Source organism: Nymphalis io, chromosome 6, assembly GCF_905147045.1.
Source record: "Nymphalis io chromosome 6, ilAglIoxx1.1, whole genome shotgun sequence".
Lineage (NCBI taxonomy): Eukaryota > Metazoa > Arthropoda > Insecta > Lepidoptera > Nymphalidae > Nymphalis > Nymphalis io.
Genome location: NC_065893.1, coordinates 7,341,395 through 7,358,510, shown reverse-complemented (window position 1 = coordinate 7,358,510; position 17,116 = coordinate 7,341,395). Strand labels below are relative to the sequence as shown.

The following is a 17,116-nucleotide window of genomic DNA, read 5'->3' as shown; positions in this document are numbered from 1 at the left end:
TTTTTTCTTACATACATAACATTACTTAATATGTATTGAGAAGCAACAGTTAATATATATTTTTTTTTATTTCTATCTTAGGGATTCTTTAGACAGTATAATGCCGTAAGACATTATACTTCATTATATTAGGCAGCTTCCTATGATATGATGTTTAGCTGTTAATAGCATATGTATAGTAATTCATTAATTTAAGGGTAAAATGTTTTTTGAGGCTAACAGCACTTCAAAAGATGTTGTCGTTGTAAAAATTTTGCCTTGCCGACTGAACTTGGCTGATTTGGATGAGAAAAAATACATTCATTGTTAATAATTATGTTGGTCACAATAATTTACTAAAAAATTAATTATGATCCAATGATATTATATATTAATATATAATGATCAAAGAAATTTACTCTGTTCCTTAAACTATAGGCTGTATGATTCTTTGTCTATTCCAAAGAGTAAAGAATATGCAAAAAAAGTTAAAGTGAATGAACATATTTTGCCGCTCTATTTGGCTGATAAATTCTTAATTTATTCCTTCTTTCTACATAGGTACTTAAAAATATTATATTAATAATTAAATGATACTACCTTAGTCGAAATAACCAAATTATGGGTCTTCTGGAATTGTGTGAAAAGTATTTTAATACTTCGGATTTGTACGAAGTTCTGCAAATTTCAGAAAATGCTACGGATAAAGAAGGTATATTATTGCAGACTACACACTAAATATTTTGTAAGAATTTCAGTTAATAAAAATTATATATTATTGCAGTTAAAAAAGCTTATCATAAATTGTCATTAAAAGTTCATCCGGACAGAGTAAATGATGATGAAAAATTAGATGCAACAGAAAAATTTAAAGTTCTTGGAGGAGTTCATGCTGTTTTAAGTGACAAAAACAAAAGGGAACTTTATGATGCCACTAAAAGTGTTGATGAGGAAGATTATAATGTTTTGAAAGATAAAGACTGGACGGTATACTGGAGATTGCTTTTTAAAAAAATTACAGATGAAGACATCAAAGCATATGAAAAAAAATATATAGGTAAGGAAAATTAAAAAAACCTTACAAAAAGTTAAAATATACATACATATATAATGTGATCAAAACTTAATTGAATACAATATTTAATGAAAATTTATATTTGAAAATAGCAAATTTTCATTTATTTAAAAATCAGAGTAAACAGACTGTAAATTTCCTATTGCTGGGCTAAGGCCTTTGAGTTTATTCCAGCACTCAACAAAAAAACTAAAATGTAAATTTGTAGGAGCTAATTTAGCATAGTACTATAGATTTCCACTATTATTGAGCATCTGGCTTGAGTCTCAGCACTCACTCTCCAGACTGGTTATGGTGTCCAGATAAACAGTGTAAATAGTATACTCATAAAAAAATAACTAACCTTATTAGACAGCTGAAGATGTTTCCTGATTAAATTATATAAATATTTCAGGATCTGATGAAGAAAAGAATGATTTAAAAAATGCTTATCTAGCTGGGAAAGGTGATATGGATTATATTGTAGATCAAGTACAATTTGCTAGGTCAGAACATGAACCTAGAATTCGAGGCATTCTGACTGTAAGTAATTATTACAACATAATGAAGACTTTATTAATGTAAAATAAATGTAAACTTATATAAAGTAATGGTTTCAAGTAATAATAAAGTAATTTATAAGGGTACAAAAGCCTAATTCCTAGGCTCAAATTTTACATGTAGCCAATAAAAAGTAATTGAAATATTCCACACTTGTACACTATAATGCATCCTGCACAGTTAGCAAGTCTCCCTTGAGATTAATAGCCGTGGCTGAAATTTGTCAAAATAAATGCTCATTTCTCAAAACAGAATAATTATTGAGAAAGCTATTATTTTGGCCTATACAGATTAATTTTTTGAATAATAATATTAACCGTTTTAGGAAATGATAGAGCAAGGTGATATCCCAGCATTCAAAATATTTACACATGAACCAGCAAAGAAACGCCAGCGCCGTCATGCAAAAGAAAACCGTGAAGCTAAAGAGGCTGAAGAGCTAAAAAATTCACTCAGTCTTAATTCAGGTAAGTTAAATTAAAATATTAGACAATACACTTGAACTTATTTTATTCTAAACATACAATTTTTAATCCAACTTAAAACATTCATTTTTCTATATAAAAAAGTTGCCTAATTAAGAACTAATGTTCTTAATTAATTAATAACATATTGAAACTTGGTAGACTATCTGTGCATGGGTAAGATACATTAATTTGCAGTTGCATCACAGTATATTTACAGAAATATTCTATATACAATATGTAACAAAATTAATCATTATACAATACTAATACTGGAAATAAAAATAAAATAATCATACCAAGCTTCCGTCTTAATGTTTTAAGTAAGCTACAAAAGTAATTACTATTAAACATAATCTTATTACAGTAACAGTCTGTTAATGTCCCATTGCTGGGCTAAGGCCTCCTCTCCCTTTTTGAGGAGAAGGTTTGGAGCTTATTCCACCACGCTACTCCAATGTGGGTTGGTAGAATACACATGTGGCATAATTTCAATAAAATTAAACACATGCAGGTTTCCTCATTATGTTTTCCTTCACCGTCAAGCACAAGATGAATTATAAACACAAATTAAGCACATGAAAATTTAGTGGTGCTTGTCTGGGTTTGAACCCACGATCATCAATTAAGATTCATACATTCTAACCACTAGGCCTAGGCCTTATTTGTTAAGCCTTTTACTTTTTCTGAATATATATCTGACAAAAATGCATGGATTGAATGATTTTCGGATCTCACGGAGGAACTAAGTGTATGTAATTTCATAAATTGTTACCTTAAAAAAAAAAAAAAAGATTAACTACTAATTTTCTTGCTGGACCTTCTCAGTAGAATCAACATTCCAAACCGGTGGTAGCACTAGATGACTCATTTACTGGTGGTAGGGCTTTGTGCAAGCTCGTCTGGGTAGGTACCACCCACTCATCAGATATTCTACCGCAAAACAGCAGTACTTGGTATTGTTGTGTTCCGGTTTGAAGGGTGAGTGAGCCAGTGTAATTACAGACACAAGGGACATAAAATCTTAGTTCCCAAGGTTGGTGGCGCATTGGATATGTAAGCGATGGTTGACATTTCTTACAATGCCAATGTCTAAGAGCGTTGGTGACCACTTACCATCAGGTGGCCCATATGCTCGTCCGCCTTCATATTCTATAAAAAAAAAAAAAAAAAAATAAGTACTTGTAAAAGTCTATTTGAATAAAAATATTATGATTGGATATTTTGAATTGTTGTAATATATGTTTTATATTAAAATATTTAATTTATAGACTGCTGGTATGAAACCTTTAAAGACTATTATTATCTATAAACACAATGCTTAAAATGTTACTTCTACTTTGGTCAGAAATAAGACCTATGGGTACTAGTCCTTATAAAAATAGTTGAAGTTTATTTCAATTATTGACAATCTTTATTATTTCAGAAGAAAACAGTTTAGAACTTATGATTAAACAAAAACAAGGGGTAAGACAAAAACAAATGGATTCTTTAATTAATGATTTAGCAGCTAAATATGGTGGAAAATCAAAAGGAACAAAACGAAAAGCATCTACTAAAGCTGAATCAACCAGAAATAAAAAAAAGAAGTAATAAAATGAATGATAGTGTGTTATAATTTTATTTTAGTTTTTATTGCATTCATATTACAAAATTGCAAATAAAATGTTTATAGTCCTAATATTATCACACTTTCTCTTTTATCAACTTTTTTCATATTCAAATTTTTAATATACTATATTGTGTCAAATAATGCTATTTATTAGACACAATATGATATATTAAAAAAAAATATTAGATTGAAGAACTTATAAACCATACGTCACTAATAAAACAACACCATTTTTATTCTTCTTCCATAGCTACTTGAGTTACTAGTTCGGTGTAGAAGGGACCCTGTTCAACATACTTTTGAAGCCTTGTTAACATGTTTTCATCAAATACAGTAGAATGTGACAAGAGTTTTATTATTTCATATTTTATTTCTTTCGATTCTTTTGTAAAGTTAACAGATCGATCTAGAAGGTACTCGATGAATCCTAAAATAAACATATTTATGATAATATTATGAATAATTAAAAATACAGTTTTAATTTGCAACCTAAAATACCTGCTGTTCTTGCTACCAATTCTTCACCCCATTTATGTTGACAAACTGCATTGAGTAAAGTTAAAGCAGCTAATGTTATGTCTGGAAATGGATTTTTACAATTTTCAAACAATACAACCATTGAATCTGGTTGCTTGCTGAGACTTCTAAACCATTCTCGTGTCATTAAAGTTACCCTGTTCTCTAAAGGATCAACTTTTGCTTTTGGATCTTTATCTATACCAATAAGGTTGGCTACACAATGCAATGAACGAATTTTCAATTCTGTAGGACTGTTTTTAATAATAAATCCTAATTTTTCAACAATTTGTGTATACTTGCTTCCTAAAAAAAAATAACAAATATTAACATGTATATTTTAATTTCCAATTACAATTTAGTTTTACCATAATACCTAGTGCCATTAAGCACATCTTGCCCTCTATTGTTGTTCCTATGAAACCTAGTGTGTCGAGAGCTACTGGTAATATTGTTGCATCTTTAGAATCCAAAGCATCAAAAAGAGATTCTAATAAAACAGGATATTTCTGAAATATCTCGTTTGGATAATAATGTGCAATGGATCCAAAAAACTTCATATAACCTAGAAAGTTGAAACAATATTTTAAAATAAGTTACAAACAATTAGTATTCATTTAAGTTTAGTACAAAAATATTACCTGGTATTAAAAGGCCCCCAAATGGATTTTGGTGAAAACCTTTTACTAACTCTGAAATTTTCAATAATATTCCTTGTTTTATGAGATAATTAATTCCATGTGGTTTAATTGCTAATTGTGACAAAAGTTCAAGAATATTCAATTGATAAAGTATATCATCTGACTGAAGTTCATTTGCCATAAAATCAATGTATCCCTGATCTACACACAAATTGAATAGATCAAGAGATTTTGAAGAGATATTAACGATTATCTGTAAAATAATAGCATACAGCAATTAAACACAGAAAATGAATATATAATCAACATTTAATTATCACTAGATAGCAGCGACTGTCTGTTCCAGAAAAACTTTGGATAAAGGACTTGAAAGGGTAAAGATTAGAAATAGTAAAAATGATACAATAAATTAAATTGCTTTATCTGCATGTTGTATAATTATATTATATATATATATATATATATATATATATATATATATATACATATTTATAATGCTAAATAATAAGCTTTGGTTTTAAAATTACAACTTGATCAATTAAAATGTCTTCATATTTTTTAGTCTTTCATCGTTCATTAATAATAGTAATATTAATAATTAAATTTATAAAATACCTCATACGTGTTACATTTGCTACTGCTGTTACATTCTAAAGCTATTTTAATTTCTTCCAAAACTTTAGGATAAGCTTCGTCTGATAAATTAGATGTAATAAAAACAGCTTGATTGGAAATCCCAACATCTTGATCACAGACCATTTGTGCTGTAGCCACATATAAGTCTATATATTTTGGCAAGGGCAATAACATGGCATCTTTAGTTAATGTTTTATACACCTTAAATTTAAAAAACAAACATTATTACATGTATTTAATTTAGCTGATGCATACATTATTTGAAGAATAATTTCTAAGATGTATACAATGATAAAAAATATAGGCAAATAATTTTTATTTAGATACACAAACCTCATTAATAGCTAATCTTCGGACAGAATCATTTTCATGTCGCAACAAGTACATAATATAACTTGTATATGTTTTAATAACTTCTCCAGCTTCAAATTTTTCGAAACATATCTTAATTACTTCACAAGTCAATTCAACTTGAATCCTAAAATTATACAGATAAAATATTCCATAAGAACAATAAATAAATGAATTTTCTATTTATGTCTTGTAATAATTTTGCTTGAATGTCACTGATGTGATTTAATATATCAAAAGGCTGAAGGATTATTGGCTTGTATATAAAAGGGAAAAGCAGAGCCACAGCAACTCCTTACCCAAGATGCAAGAAATTTAACACATCATCGGTCTCAGAGTAATATCTTTAACAACATTTAATACATCAGTTATTTAAGATTTAAAAAATAAATTTAAAGACTTACTTATCCGAGGAATTTAAGCATTGAAAAATTTTGGAAATTCCAATATTTTTAATTATTGAAACAGCTTCGGAAGCTGGTTTGTATGTTAGAATAAGCTTTATTTCATTTAAAGCCGAAGGTCTGCATTCATCTATTTTAAGGTTTTCGATGTAATTTTTATAAAGTTCGATATCTTGATTTGACATTTTTAGAAGATTTTAATTATTACAAAAATATGGAACCTCTGGTAATAATTAACTGAAGTTCTGTTATTAATGTTGTAAATGTTTTTCATCATCTAAAATCATCAAATTTTGATTTTGACAATTTGAATTATGGTGCTATGTTGTCAAACAAAATATTACTTGAAATACGTGCACAGAGTGTATAAGCAGTGAGTTTTAAATGCTAATTTACACTATGCTTGCGTAAAAATGCCAGAAATCAATATTATGGCAAGAAACTACGTAATTTCTTGTTAACATTATAAATAAGCTATGGCTTTTGAAAGTACCAGCTCATAATTGATATAGTACGATAAATAAATAAAACGATTCATTCAAAATAAACGCAAATTTGCGAATTTTTTTAAATTTATAATTATCATCAACAAATCGCTGAACATAGACTTCTCCCAAGAAGCACCAAAGCTCCAATTTCCGTCTTTCGTATCGTCGGATCTTGTAACTTTCTCAATCCACCTACAGGGCGCCCTACGCTATTTGCCGAACTCCGTGCCTTGGCCTTTAGTACCTACTCGCTTATAAATTTATATTTAAATAATATTAAATGACTTTAGAACATACCTTCACCTTTTGAGAGGTAGTAAAAACAGATACATACGTGATATTTCTATAATGACATTATACGTATTTATAATAATGCATAATAGACGTATTTCATAACAATACAAACGTGATATTTCTATAATGCTTAGTAACAACAGTATATCGAATTTGACATGTTCGCCAGTTCGTTTTGCCATTATAAAGTACAGTAGAAAAATTAAATTTTACCTCTGTATCTCGAACATAGCAATATTTTATTTACAACTCGATAATTTGAAACTTATTACGTCTATAGTTCGAAGAAAAATGAGTTATCGACTTTAAGGATTTGCCAACAATGTAAGTACACCACTTTATACCTTAGACAGTGAAAAAGATAGAGAACAACTGGTATCTAAAACAAAAAAAAAATACTAACTTTTTAATACATACCGACTACATTGCTCTTCTTAAAATGGAGCGCGTATGCCAAGAATTTGGATTAAAGCTTAACCGCAGTAAGACGAAGAAGATGATGTAGACCGAGCGAAAAAACAACTCGCCCGAGATCACTCAGATTGCGAACTGTGAGGTCATCCAATCCTATATATATCTGGGAGCTTTAATATCGAATAATGGCGGATGCGTAGATGAAGTCAAGCGACGTATGGCGATTACGAGAATTGCAATGGAGAGGCTGAAAAAATAATAAGGGGAAAAAAACATTACCAAAGCAACCAAGATCCGGCTCGTACAGACGCTTGTTTTCCCCATATTTCTATACGCTGCGGAGACGTGGACTTTGCGGCAGGTCGAAAAAAAGAAGATCGATGCTTTGGAGATGTGGTGCTGGAGACGAATGCTAAGAGTTTCGTCGACAGAATTTCGCATCAATATCTCCATTCTTCAAGAACTCGGCATCAAACAGCGTCTTTCGGCGTTCGAAAGTACATACTAACTTTTTTTGGACACGTCTCCCGGCAAGGAAATAACTCCATAGAGCGCCTTGTCATTCAAGGCAAGGTGGATGGCACCAGACCACGTGGAAGGACGCCCATGCGATGGACCGATCAAATAAAAACAACTGTTGGCGGTCCTTTGCATGAATGCACGAGGCTTACAACTAACAGGACATATGGAGAAGGCTAGTGAGGCGAATTACATCTGCGCCGAACAATTGGTAATAGTTCATGGCGACCACGACCGCTTTGACAAGAGTGTCACGACGAAGAAGAAGACATATATTTTTGATTTTAAGGATGTTTTAAAATAATGTTGATTTATAGTAAATAAAAATATGTTTGTTACTTACTGTAAATTCAATTTATATTTATTTTACCTCTTTAACTCAAAATTAGTAAGAATAAATCTTAACCTCGACAAGTCGATTCAAATCCGAATTTTCAAATTTTTTGGCGTCTCCAATTATAGAGGTTCTATTGTATATGTACTAATTGCACTTTAAGCAATGTATACCTTTTAATACATTATTAGCGTAACAATAAATTCGCTATTGATAAATTCGAAAATATAATATTTGTTGATGTACATGATATGGAAATTTAGTAGATTTTTTAGTTTCAGAAATCATTTTAAAAAGGTTAAAAAAAACAACTTTTTTTTATATAATAACAATATATTTACAATGATTAAACAAAAGATTTTTTGGCTCGCCAATCTAAAAATTCATCAATTTCCGCTTCGTTGTCAGATTCATTTTCATCTCCTTCATTTAATAAATCTGCATCTGGTATCTTCTTTTTAGTTTCTTCTTTTTTCAATTCAAGATCTAAGACTCTGGAAAATAAATGAATAAAACTATTTGTGTACTTTTATAAGAAATTCATATGTTTTTGTGGTTCATAAAAATACCTTGACCAGTTACGAATTTGTTCGTCTATTTCATCAATTTGTCGTTCTGCAGTAGCTTCCTCTTGTTCACCAGCAATTATTTCTGCAGAAGTTGATGTCTCTTCTTTTATTTCTTTTTGAAATTTTTCCCATTCTTCTTCAACTGGATCTTTGTATTCAATATTTCGCGCCTGTAGGAGATATATTTTAAAATTAAATATGCACACAAATAATACCTAATCTGAATTTTGTACCGTGCTTTCTAGTATAATTGCAAACCAATAAGTGCACTTCTTCACGTTCCAGGACAATCCAAATACTTATGCTTATATAAATAAAATACTAATTATCTTACTAGCTAGTAGGAATCACTACACCTTAACATAAGCAAAAACTAGAATAAACAAATCTTCGTTTCATACGTCTTATGACTATGGGTGTAATGTATCGAGTATTTACTTATAATAAAATTGTAACAGGCCAATCTGTACATTCAAGATATTTGAAAAAACTGGTCTTTATTAAAAAAATAAAAGCCATAATAAGTGTTTTTAAAAAGTGTTTATGTGTTTATGTTAGTCACAAAAGAGAATAGAATAGAGACACACAAAGTTAAATATATATTACAAATAAGAAAAGAGCGACCCTATTGCTAGGTAGCCTTTCCTGTAGGAAAATATAATTATTTATCTATATTAATATTAAGTAAAATTTGATTGTTTGTATGTTTGTTTGTAATGGATAAACTTAAAATCTACTAAACTGATTTAGAAAAAAGCGTTCACCTACAGAAAGCTCAATTCAGCATCCAATCAATAAGTAATGCTATATTTTATTTAAAAAAAAAATAGAAATCCCTATGAAAATTGCAATAACGTAACCCAATGTATCATATTTTTCCTTTAAAAGTTGATATTTGGCGTGCGCTGCGATTATTATTGATGACGCCTAAAATAATGTATTGCATGTTACTCATTATTACCTACAAAAAAGTCCCCGAGGCTATACGTCTAACAATTATAGTTAAATTACAATATTTGTTTTTTGTTCATATTAGTAAATAAAAACACGGGGGGTATCAAAAAATGATGACATTCGATATCAAATCATGATATTAATCCTAATGCAATTAAATAGCTTTGTAATAAAGATTGATTATATACATGTAAATTCCTCGTTAATGAAATCTTATATTCTTTAAACAAAAATGCCGCGGTGTGAGCGAACCACGGATAACGGGAGCGAACTGTACTACGCTTAGTCTATTATTTATATAAACATTATATTGTTTGTAAACTACAAATCGTTGAATAATACGTTTTTAATTTTAATATTTTTTTATTACTTAAAACTTTATAACGATATATAAAAAATTGATTTGACTCGGTGCCCTTTTGAACTTTGAACATTAACTTTTAACTATACACTTAATTTAAATTAGTATCTTAAGAGTTACGGCTAAATTCAAATAAAAAATACGGTGGTAGAGGCCAAATACAGTTCCTTCGGTTGTCCACCACACACACATAGAAGCCATAAACCCAACCTAATAATAAATAAACGCATAAAAAAATATGCACACGTTAGCGTATTTTTTAGTATGCATATATATTATTATATGCCCTTAGCATGTTAGCATCTCATCTACGGCGACCAAACTCAAGAGATTAGCCAACTGCGCAAGAAAAAGTGTACAAGTATGAGTGCAAACACAGGTGCACTCTCTATTCCGTAACACTCATAATCCGATAAGATGGCAATCCGACAGGACCGAAAAGAGTTTAGGCGCAGGACCAACGACCTTTCATGCTTTCCGAGGCATATGAGTATTCACCATTCGAACTTCCAGATTAAAGGCTGCTACGAAGAATTAAGACTTCGACATGCGACTATACGTTTTAATTAATGCAGAATATAATTAGTGTAAAATAACCTAAAATCCACTATTCTTTTGCAATTTTCTTGATATGAACCATTCTCTAGTGATATTAATTTCTGATATAATACGTACCATAATAGTATATCGAAAATAAAGCAGAGCTTTATGACATGTCTAAATTTTAGGGCTACAATTAACAATAGTTAAATAAAATTAATTAGTTTGTCAGAATGTATTCTATATTAACATTTAACACGTTAAGTTAGAACACCTCTATTTTATTCATTTACCCATTTTTTTTTGTTTGAAACAGATGTTATTTTCTATTTCTAGCTAAAACGCGATAGTAAGCGTTGATATTTCCCAAAAATAAAGAAATTTTATGAGCTGGTAACCCATAAACTATAGCTACGCTGTGTCAAATGTTTGGACCGTCACAAGATCCTTATTGCACTTTAAATAAAATGACGAATGTCATCTATTTTTTACGTGAGACTAGCACTTGGTAGAATATATTGCGCTTTAGTAGGGTAGATACACGCCAGAAAAACGAAAAAAAATACATCGTATGATCGTAATTCATTTATGCAGATTGCGGTGTTCCGACTAGCACTTAAAAGATTATTGTGATGATGTGTTGTTGTTCTGATTTTTATACAAAGAAGTGCCATTATTAAAACAACTTAATACAGTATCGAATTGCGATATATACACTGACTTAATCAATGTAAAGTATGTAATTTCCATACATAACATTCCATGATGTTGTATCTTCTAAAGAGAAATATTGTGATGAAACGTTTTTACTTTTCACAGTTTTCTAAATATTCAATAATGGATAGAAACCAAATTTTTAATTTATTTCTATCAAGCATACCACCTTTAGATGGAACACATCATAAAGGTCAAGCTGGAAGAATAGGTATTGTTGGTGGTTCCCTAGAGTATACAGGGGCTCCCTACTTTTCTGGTATAGCAGCTTTGAAAGTAAGTTGATTCACAGAAAAATAAGTTATTATCTGTTTTATTATAAACATTTTTTAAATTTTGTGATATAGGAAATTTAAACTAATGTGATATTTTTTTGTTTAGGTAGGTGCAGATTTGGTGCACATTTTTTGTTCAACTCCAGCAGCTACTGTTATAAAGTCGTATAGCCCAGAATTGATTGTTCACCCGTTACTTGATAAATTTGATGCCATCAAAGATATATCAACATGGTTTGAGAGGCTGCATGTCATAGTTATAGGACCAGGGTTAGGTCGTGATCCCAAGATATTTGAGGTGGTCTCAGAACTAATAAAATTAATAAATGAAAAACAAATACCACTGATTATTGATGCAGATGGATTATTTCTTATAACTGAAAAACCAGAATTGATTAGAAATTTTACTTCACCAGTTATTTTAACTCCTAACAAAATTGAGTTTGAGAGGCTTAGCTGCAAATTTAATGGTTTAATAGGTTTAAAAGAATGGAATAAAAATGTAACACTTTTAAGAAAAGGTGAGATTGATGAATTTTATTGCTTTCACCCTGACTTGGAATGGAAAATCAAAGAGGCAGGATCTGGAAGAAGGTGTGGAGGTCAAGGAGATCTTCTATCTGGATCTATAGCAACATTTTTACATTGGACTATAGCTTATAGAAAGAAAATTGATGTTGAAATACCAGTTGATAAAATGTTATTAGCATCTTCCCTGTCATGTTTTGCAGCATCTTCTTTAATAAGAACATGCAATGCAAAGGCTTTTCAAATAAAAGGTAGGAGCATGTTAGCGACAGACATGGTTGAATATATTCATGAAGCTTTCACAGAGCTATATGGACAATAATGTTAATATAACAAAATGTTACTGTTAACGGGTATGTTTTTGTACATTTTATATTTTTTACAGTATTTGCCAGTTGCTATATAAAATCAAGAGAGATAGAGGGCATTTATTTCTATTAAATCATTTTCGTCAAATTGTTTTAGCTGGATTAAGCTTGTTGTGTTAACTGTTTATTAAGCTTTTTTAATTATTAGGTATCAACTATTCAATTACCTGAATAAATTTAATCACATGAATAAAGTGATTTCTAGAGAAAAACAGAGGCCACACCCTGCCCTAAGAGCTGCTATCATAACAATACATATTTAGGTATTTATATTTAAGGTAATTTCAAAGCACAAACAAATAATATATATTCTATTCCAATTACAGGCAAAGTAAAGACAAATATATTTATTTTTATGTTACTGTTTGAATAATGTTATATTATAAATAAAGAAAAGATATATTAATTAAGGACTGTTTAATATAGCAGAGCTATTAAGAAATCCCATGAAATATGAGAATTGAAGATTTGTTAATCTTTATTCTTTTTTTGCACTTGATTACTCTTTGTTATGTAAACATATTAATTATTTGGTTACTAGTCTTTCACCTGGGCATTTGGAAAATAAATGTTAAACCTTTTTTAATATAATTTTAGGAGGTAATAGATAATTTTAATAAAAGTTGTATTTTTTTCCCGACTGATTAATCAACGCAGAGTCTAAACCACGCCGAGATGGCCCTGTGGTAAGAACGCGTGAATCTTAACCGATGATCGTTGGTTCAAACCCGGGCAAGCACCACTGAATTTTCATGTGCTTAATTTGTGATTATAATTCATCTCGTGCTTTACGGTGAAGGAAAACATCGTGAGGAAACCTGCATGTGTCTAATTTCACTGAAGTTCTGCCACATGTGAATTCTACCAACCCGCATTGGAGCAGCGTGGTGGAATAAGCTCCAAACATTCTCCTCAAAAAGAGGAGAGGAGGCCTTTAGCCCAGCAGTGGGACATTCACAGGCTGTTACGGTTACGGAGTCCAAACCACAGGGAGTTAGAAACTTGAAATTTTGGCACATGATACATTTTATAATGAAACAACCCACTAAAGAAGGATTTTTGGAAATTCCATCCCTAAAATAAGTGATGAACGGTTGCATGGAAACCCGTCACATTCAAATTTAAAGGCATGAAATTTCATATACAAGCTTCTGGTTAGAAATAAATAAATATGTATTAAGGCGTTTTTTAAAATCTACCTTCTAAGAGGGTAAAATAGGGCTTGAAAGTTTGTATTTGTACTCAGTTCTTCATTGATTTGATAAACATTTTTTCAAAGTTTTTAGAAATTCCATCCAAAACTCATTTAGGCAAGTTTTTTTATTTTGAAGGATTAAAACATTTGTATGGACATATTTGCTAAAAAAACTTCATATACATACTTCTGGGTGCAAATAACGAAATGTAAAATACACAATGTCTTAATATCAATATAGGATACACCACAAAGGTAGGCGGACTGTCAAATGGTGCAAATGATGTTAAGTGATCACCATAGTGCATAGACATTGGTTGCAATGCTTAATATTTCAATGTAAGAAATATTAAGCATTGCAACCATTCCCAAGGTATTATGATGAAGATATTATGTCCCTTATGCCTGTGGTTACACTGGCTCACTCATCTTTCAAACTGGAATGCAACTATACTAAGTATTGCTGTTTAGCAGTAGAATATCTGATGAGTGGTTGGTACCTAACCAGATGGGCTTCACAATGCTCTACCATTGTTTATAGAGCTTTGCTTGATTTCATTATTAATAAATGTTTTATCGAGTTACTGGTTGGCGTGATTGGGAGCCGTATGGCGTGGTTTGTAGATAGTTGCCTTTCATGCCGAAGGTTGTGGGTTTGATTCCCACCCAGGACAGACATTGGTGTGCATGAACATGTCTGTTTATCCCGAGTCTGGGTGTAATTATCAATTATATGTATTTACAAAAGAAGGTTTCCATACAAGCTCCGCTTAATTTGAGATCAGATGGCATGTGTGAACAATGTTCCAGGATATTATTATTATTAAAATTGTTTTGTTTAATCTGATAGAATCAAAAAATATATTCGTATGCTTGCTTTTTAACAGTTAACTATATCAAATGGCAATGATGGATGCCGGGGTATTTAAGCTACAGAATCGTAAATCAGAAGACATGTATAAAATATTTAATGTCAAACTACAGGAGTTCTTGATTATTAAAGGAATAATCATCAATCTAAAACTAAAAAAAAACTCTTAATTATTTTATTCTAAATTTTTTCCAAGTAGAAAGACATTTCATGATTCTTAGATCAATCCAAATTCCAAGCAATCATTTATCCTTTAACTATACTTAAGCGCAAGGGAAGTCCTAAGCAAGCACTTATATAAACTATAATATATAACTCCACGAGCTCCAAGCCGAGATGGCCCAGTGGTTAGAACGCGTGAACCTTATCCGATGATCGTGGGTTCAAACCCGGGCAAGCACCACTGTATTTTCATGTGCTTAATTTGTGATTATAATTCATCTCGTGCTTAACGGTGAAGGAAAACATCGTGAGGAAACCTGCATGTGTTTAATTTCATTGAAATTCTGCCACATGTGTATTCTACCAACCCGCATTGGAGCAGCGTGGTGGAATAAGCTCCACAACCTTCTCCTCAAAAGGGAGAGGAGGCCTTAGCCCAGCAGTGGGACATTAACAGGCTGTTACTATATAACTCCACATATGGCTTCTTAATATAGAAAAACCAAGTACACATTAAAGTAAATGAAAATGTTACCTTTGCATCCAGTATTGGATCATCAAAAAATCCTTCAGGAATAGGTTGAGGATTTGATAATATTGTTTCAGTGTCATCAATCTTATTCTCAACTGTTGCTTCTAAAGTTTCAACTATAAAACAAGCAATTAAGCAATTATATAGCATTAAAATCCACTGCATAATCATTTACTTAAATTATAACAAAATATATTTGATACCTTTCTGAAATGTCAGGTTTTTACTTTTTCTTATTATTTTTTCATCATGATGAATAAGTATTGTGGGTAATTTACGTTCAGGTGCTTGTACCAACCTAGGCAATTTTTCATAACTATTTTTTAAAATACCCTTAGGTCTTTTTTCTTGTGGCACATCTGTTTGAAGACAACCTGGTCTTTTATTTTTAATTTTATCATCAGTAAAGTTATTAGTTAATTCTTTTAGTTTCTTTGCTTGTTCTACATTTCCCTTGTGTTGTTTACTGTTTAGATGTATTTGCCATACATTTTCTGAGCGTACGATGGACGAACATAAAATACACATCAATTGACCAGCATTATTATATTTCGCGAGTGGATTGTTTATTAGAATTGGTTTCTTGTCTTTATTTTTACGTTCTGCCATCAAACGTCGCATTTCCGCTTGAGCATTCTTCTTCTCAACTTGCATTCGAAGTGCCATTATAGGAGTCAAAAAAATTACATATATATATATAGAAAAACGTATCAATAAATTCTAATTTGTATTTTATTCTGTTGTTATAATACAAACACACACATTCAAAAATCAATTAAATGGATTAATTAATTTGAGACTTGTCAGTTAATATTAACTTGTAGGTGACAGCACAGAGTACATAACATACCACATGATTAGTAACCACTAAGCACCACATAACTCTTTTACTCAAAGAGGCACTATATTATCGTTTTAACAGGCCTACAAAACGTAGTGGCTATTTACTCGTGGTAATCTAAAACCGATTACATAGTTTCTTTAATAAACGTATCCAATTAAAAAACGTATTTTATTTTGTAGTAAGCGTAGACAGAGAAACTAATAAACCAAGGGGCCGTGAAACCGCGATTGAGACAGAGAAAGTTTGTCAATGCATATAATGTTGCCATAGTAATTGCATTCCCTGTTTTGGGAGATATATCATTTTCAGGATTTAATTTATACAAAACGAGGTTTTTAAAACTTTACTTTTTTATATTTATGAAATAAGACAAAACCTTGAAATAAAGGTTTTTTTCTACATAACAAGTAAATAAGTGACATGACATTATAAAATAATAAAGACTACATGAGGCTTAATATCACAACAATTTATTATACATTTTTAAATTATTATTTTTTTGTTTTCATTTTTACATATAGGAATCTCAAACACTCAAATAAATTATTAATAAAAAATGGTTGATACATATATTTCTATGTTAACCTCTTGACTAGGAATACATAATATTATAAATTCAAGAAGAAAGTTAAATAATGTTGTCATTAGGAAATTACAAATAGAAGGAAGATTAAATTAAAATAACATATTTATATATAACGAAGAACTTTAGGTAAAATTAGACTTCGTATTTATTTGTTTATGTTGTCAATGATTTGATATTTTTTATCGAAAATCCGGACTTTTTTTAGCTGATTAGCATGATAAAAACTAGAAAATCCTATTTTAATGCGACATGAGGTTCCGTCATGCTATGGCATAGATATCATCACTGAGAAACTATATTTAGGGACAAAACCATCGTACTTACGCGTGAAAACATACGCTTGCAATTTT

At 30.5% G+C, this 17,116-nt stretch overlaps 4 protein-coding genes across 5 annotated transcripts; 2 read left to right on the top strand and 2 right to left on the bottom strand.

Annotated features, from left to right (window-relative positions):
- Window positions 1-469: 469 nt before the first annotated feature.
- On the top strand, window positions 470-3,679 carry LOC126769014 (dnaJ homolog subfamily C member 9). The gene is made up of 5 exons (XM_050487552.1): window positions 470-691; window positions 764-1,036; window positions 1,449-1,576; window positions 1,920-2,061; window positions 3,485-3,679. Exons 1-5 carry the CDS (start codon window positions 601-603, stop codon window positions 3,649-3,651), a joined length of 801 nt encoding a protein of 266 aa, XP_050343509.1. The 5' UTR covers window positions 470-600; the 3' UTR covers window positions 3,652-3,679.
- Window positions 3,680-3,831: 152 nt separating this feature from the next.
- LOC126768938 (26S proteasome non-ATPase regulatory subunit 5) lies at window positions 3,832-6,444 on the bottom strand. Its single transcript, XM_050487414.1, has 7 exons — window positions 6,219-6,444; window positions 5,797-5,941; window positions 5,443-5,664; window positions 4,828-5,080; window positions 4,563-4,751; window positions 4,169-4,492; window positions 3,832-4,097 (listed from the first exon to the last, which is right to left on the bottom strand). The coding sequence occupies exons 1-7, from the start codon at window positions 6,401-6,403 to the stop codon at window positions 3,904-3,906; spliced, it is 1,512 nt and encodes a 503-aa protein (XP_050343371.1). The 5' UTR covers window positions 6,404-6,444; the 3' UTR covers window positions 3,832-3,903.
- Window positions 6,445-8,585: 2,141 nt separating this feature from the next.
- Window positions 8,586-16,401, bottom strand: LOC126769006 (zinc finger protein 830). Its single transcript, XM_050487541.1, has 4 exons — window positions 15,540-16,401; window positions 15,340-15,452; window positions 8,837-9,006; window positions 8,586-8,761 (listed from the first exon to the last, which is right to left on the bottom strand). Exons 1-4 carry the CDS (start codon window positions 16,000-16,002, stop codon window positions 8,614-8,616), a joined length of 894 nt encoding a protein of 297 aa, XP_050343498.1. The 5' UTR covers window positions 16,003-16,401; the 3' UTR covers window positions 8,586-8,613.
- On the top strand, window positions 11,125-12,986 carry LOC126768993 (ATP-dependent (S)-NAD(P)H-hydrate dehydratase). Of its 2 annotated transcripts, XM_050487525.1 has the most exons (3): window positions 11,125-11,426; window positions 11,511-11,681; window positions 11,787-12,986. In XM_050487525.1, the coding sequence occupies exons 2-3, from the start codon at window positions 11,529-11,531 to the stop codon at window positions 12,528-12,530; spliced, it is 897 nt and encodes a 298-aa protein (XP_050343482.1). In that variant the 5' UTR covers window positions 11,125-11,426; window positions 11,511-11,528; the 3' UTR covers window positions 12,531-12,986. The 2 variants fall into 2 exon arrangements, with proteins under 2 accessions (XP_050343482.1, XP_050343481.1); XM_050487524.1 differs by lacking the exon at window positions 11,125-11,426 and having other exon boundaries at window positions 11,435-11,681.
- Window positions 16,402-17,116: the final 715 nt, after the last annotated feature.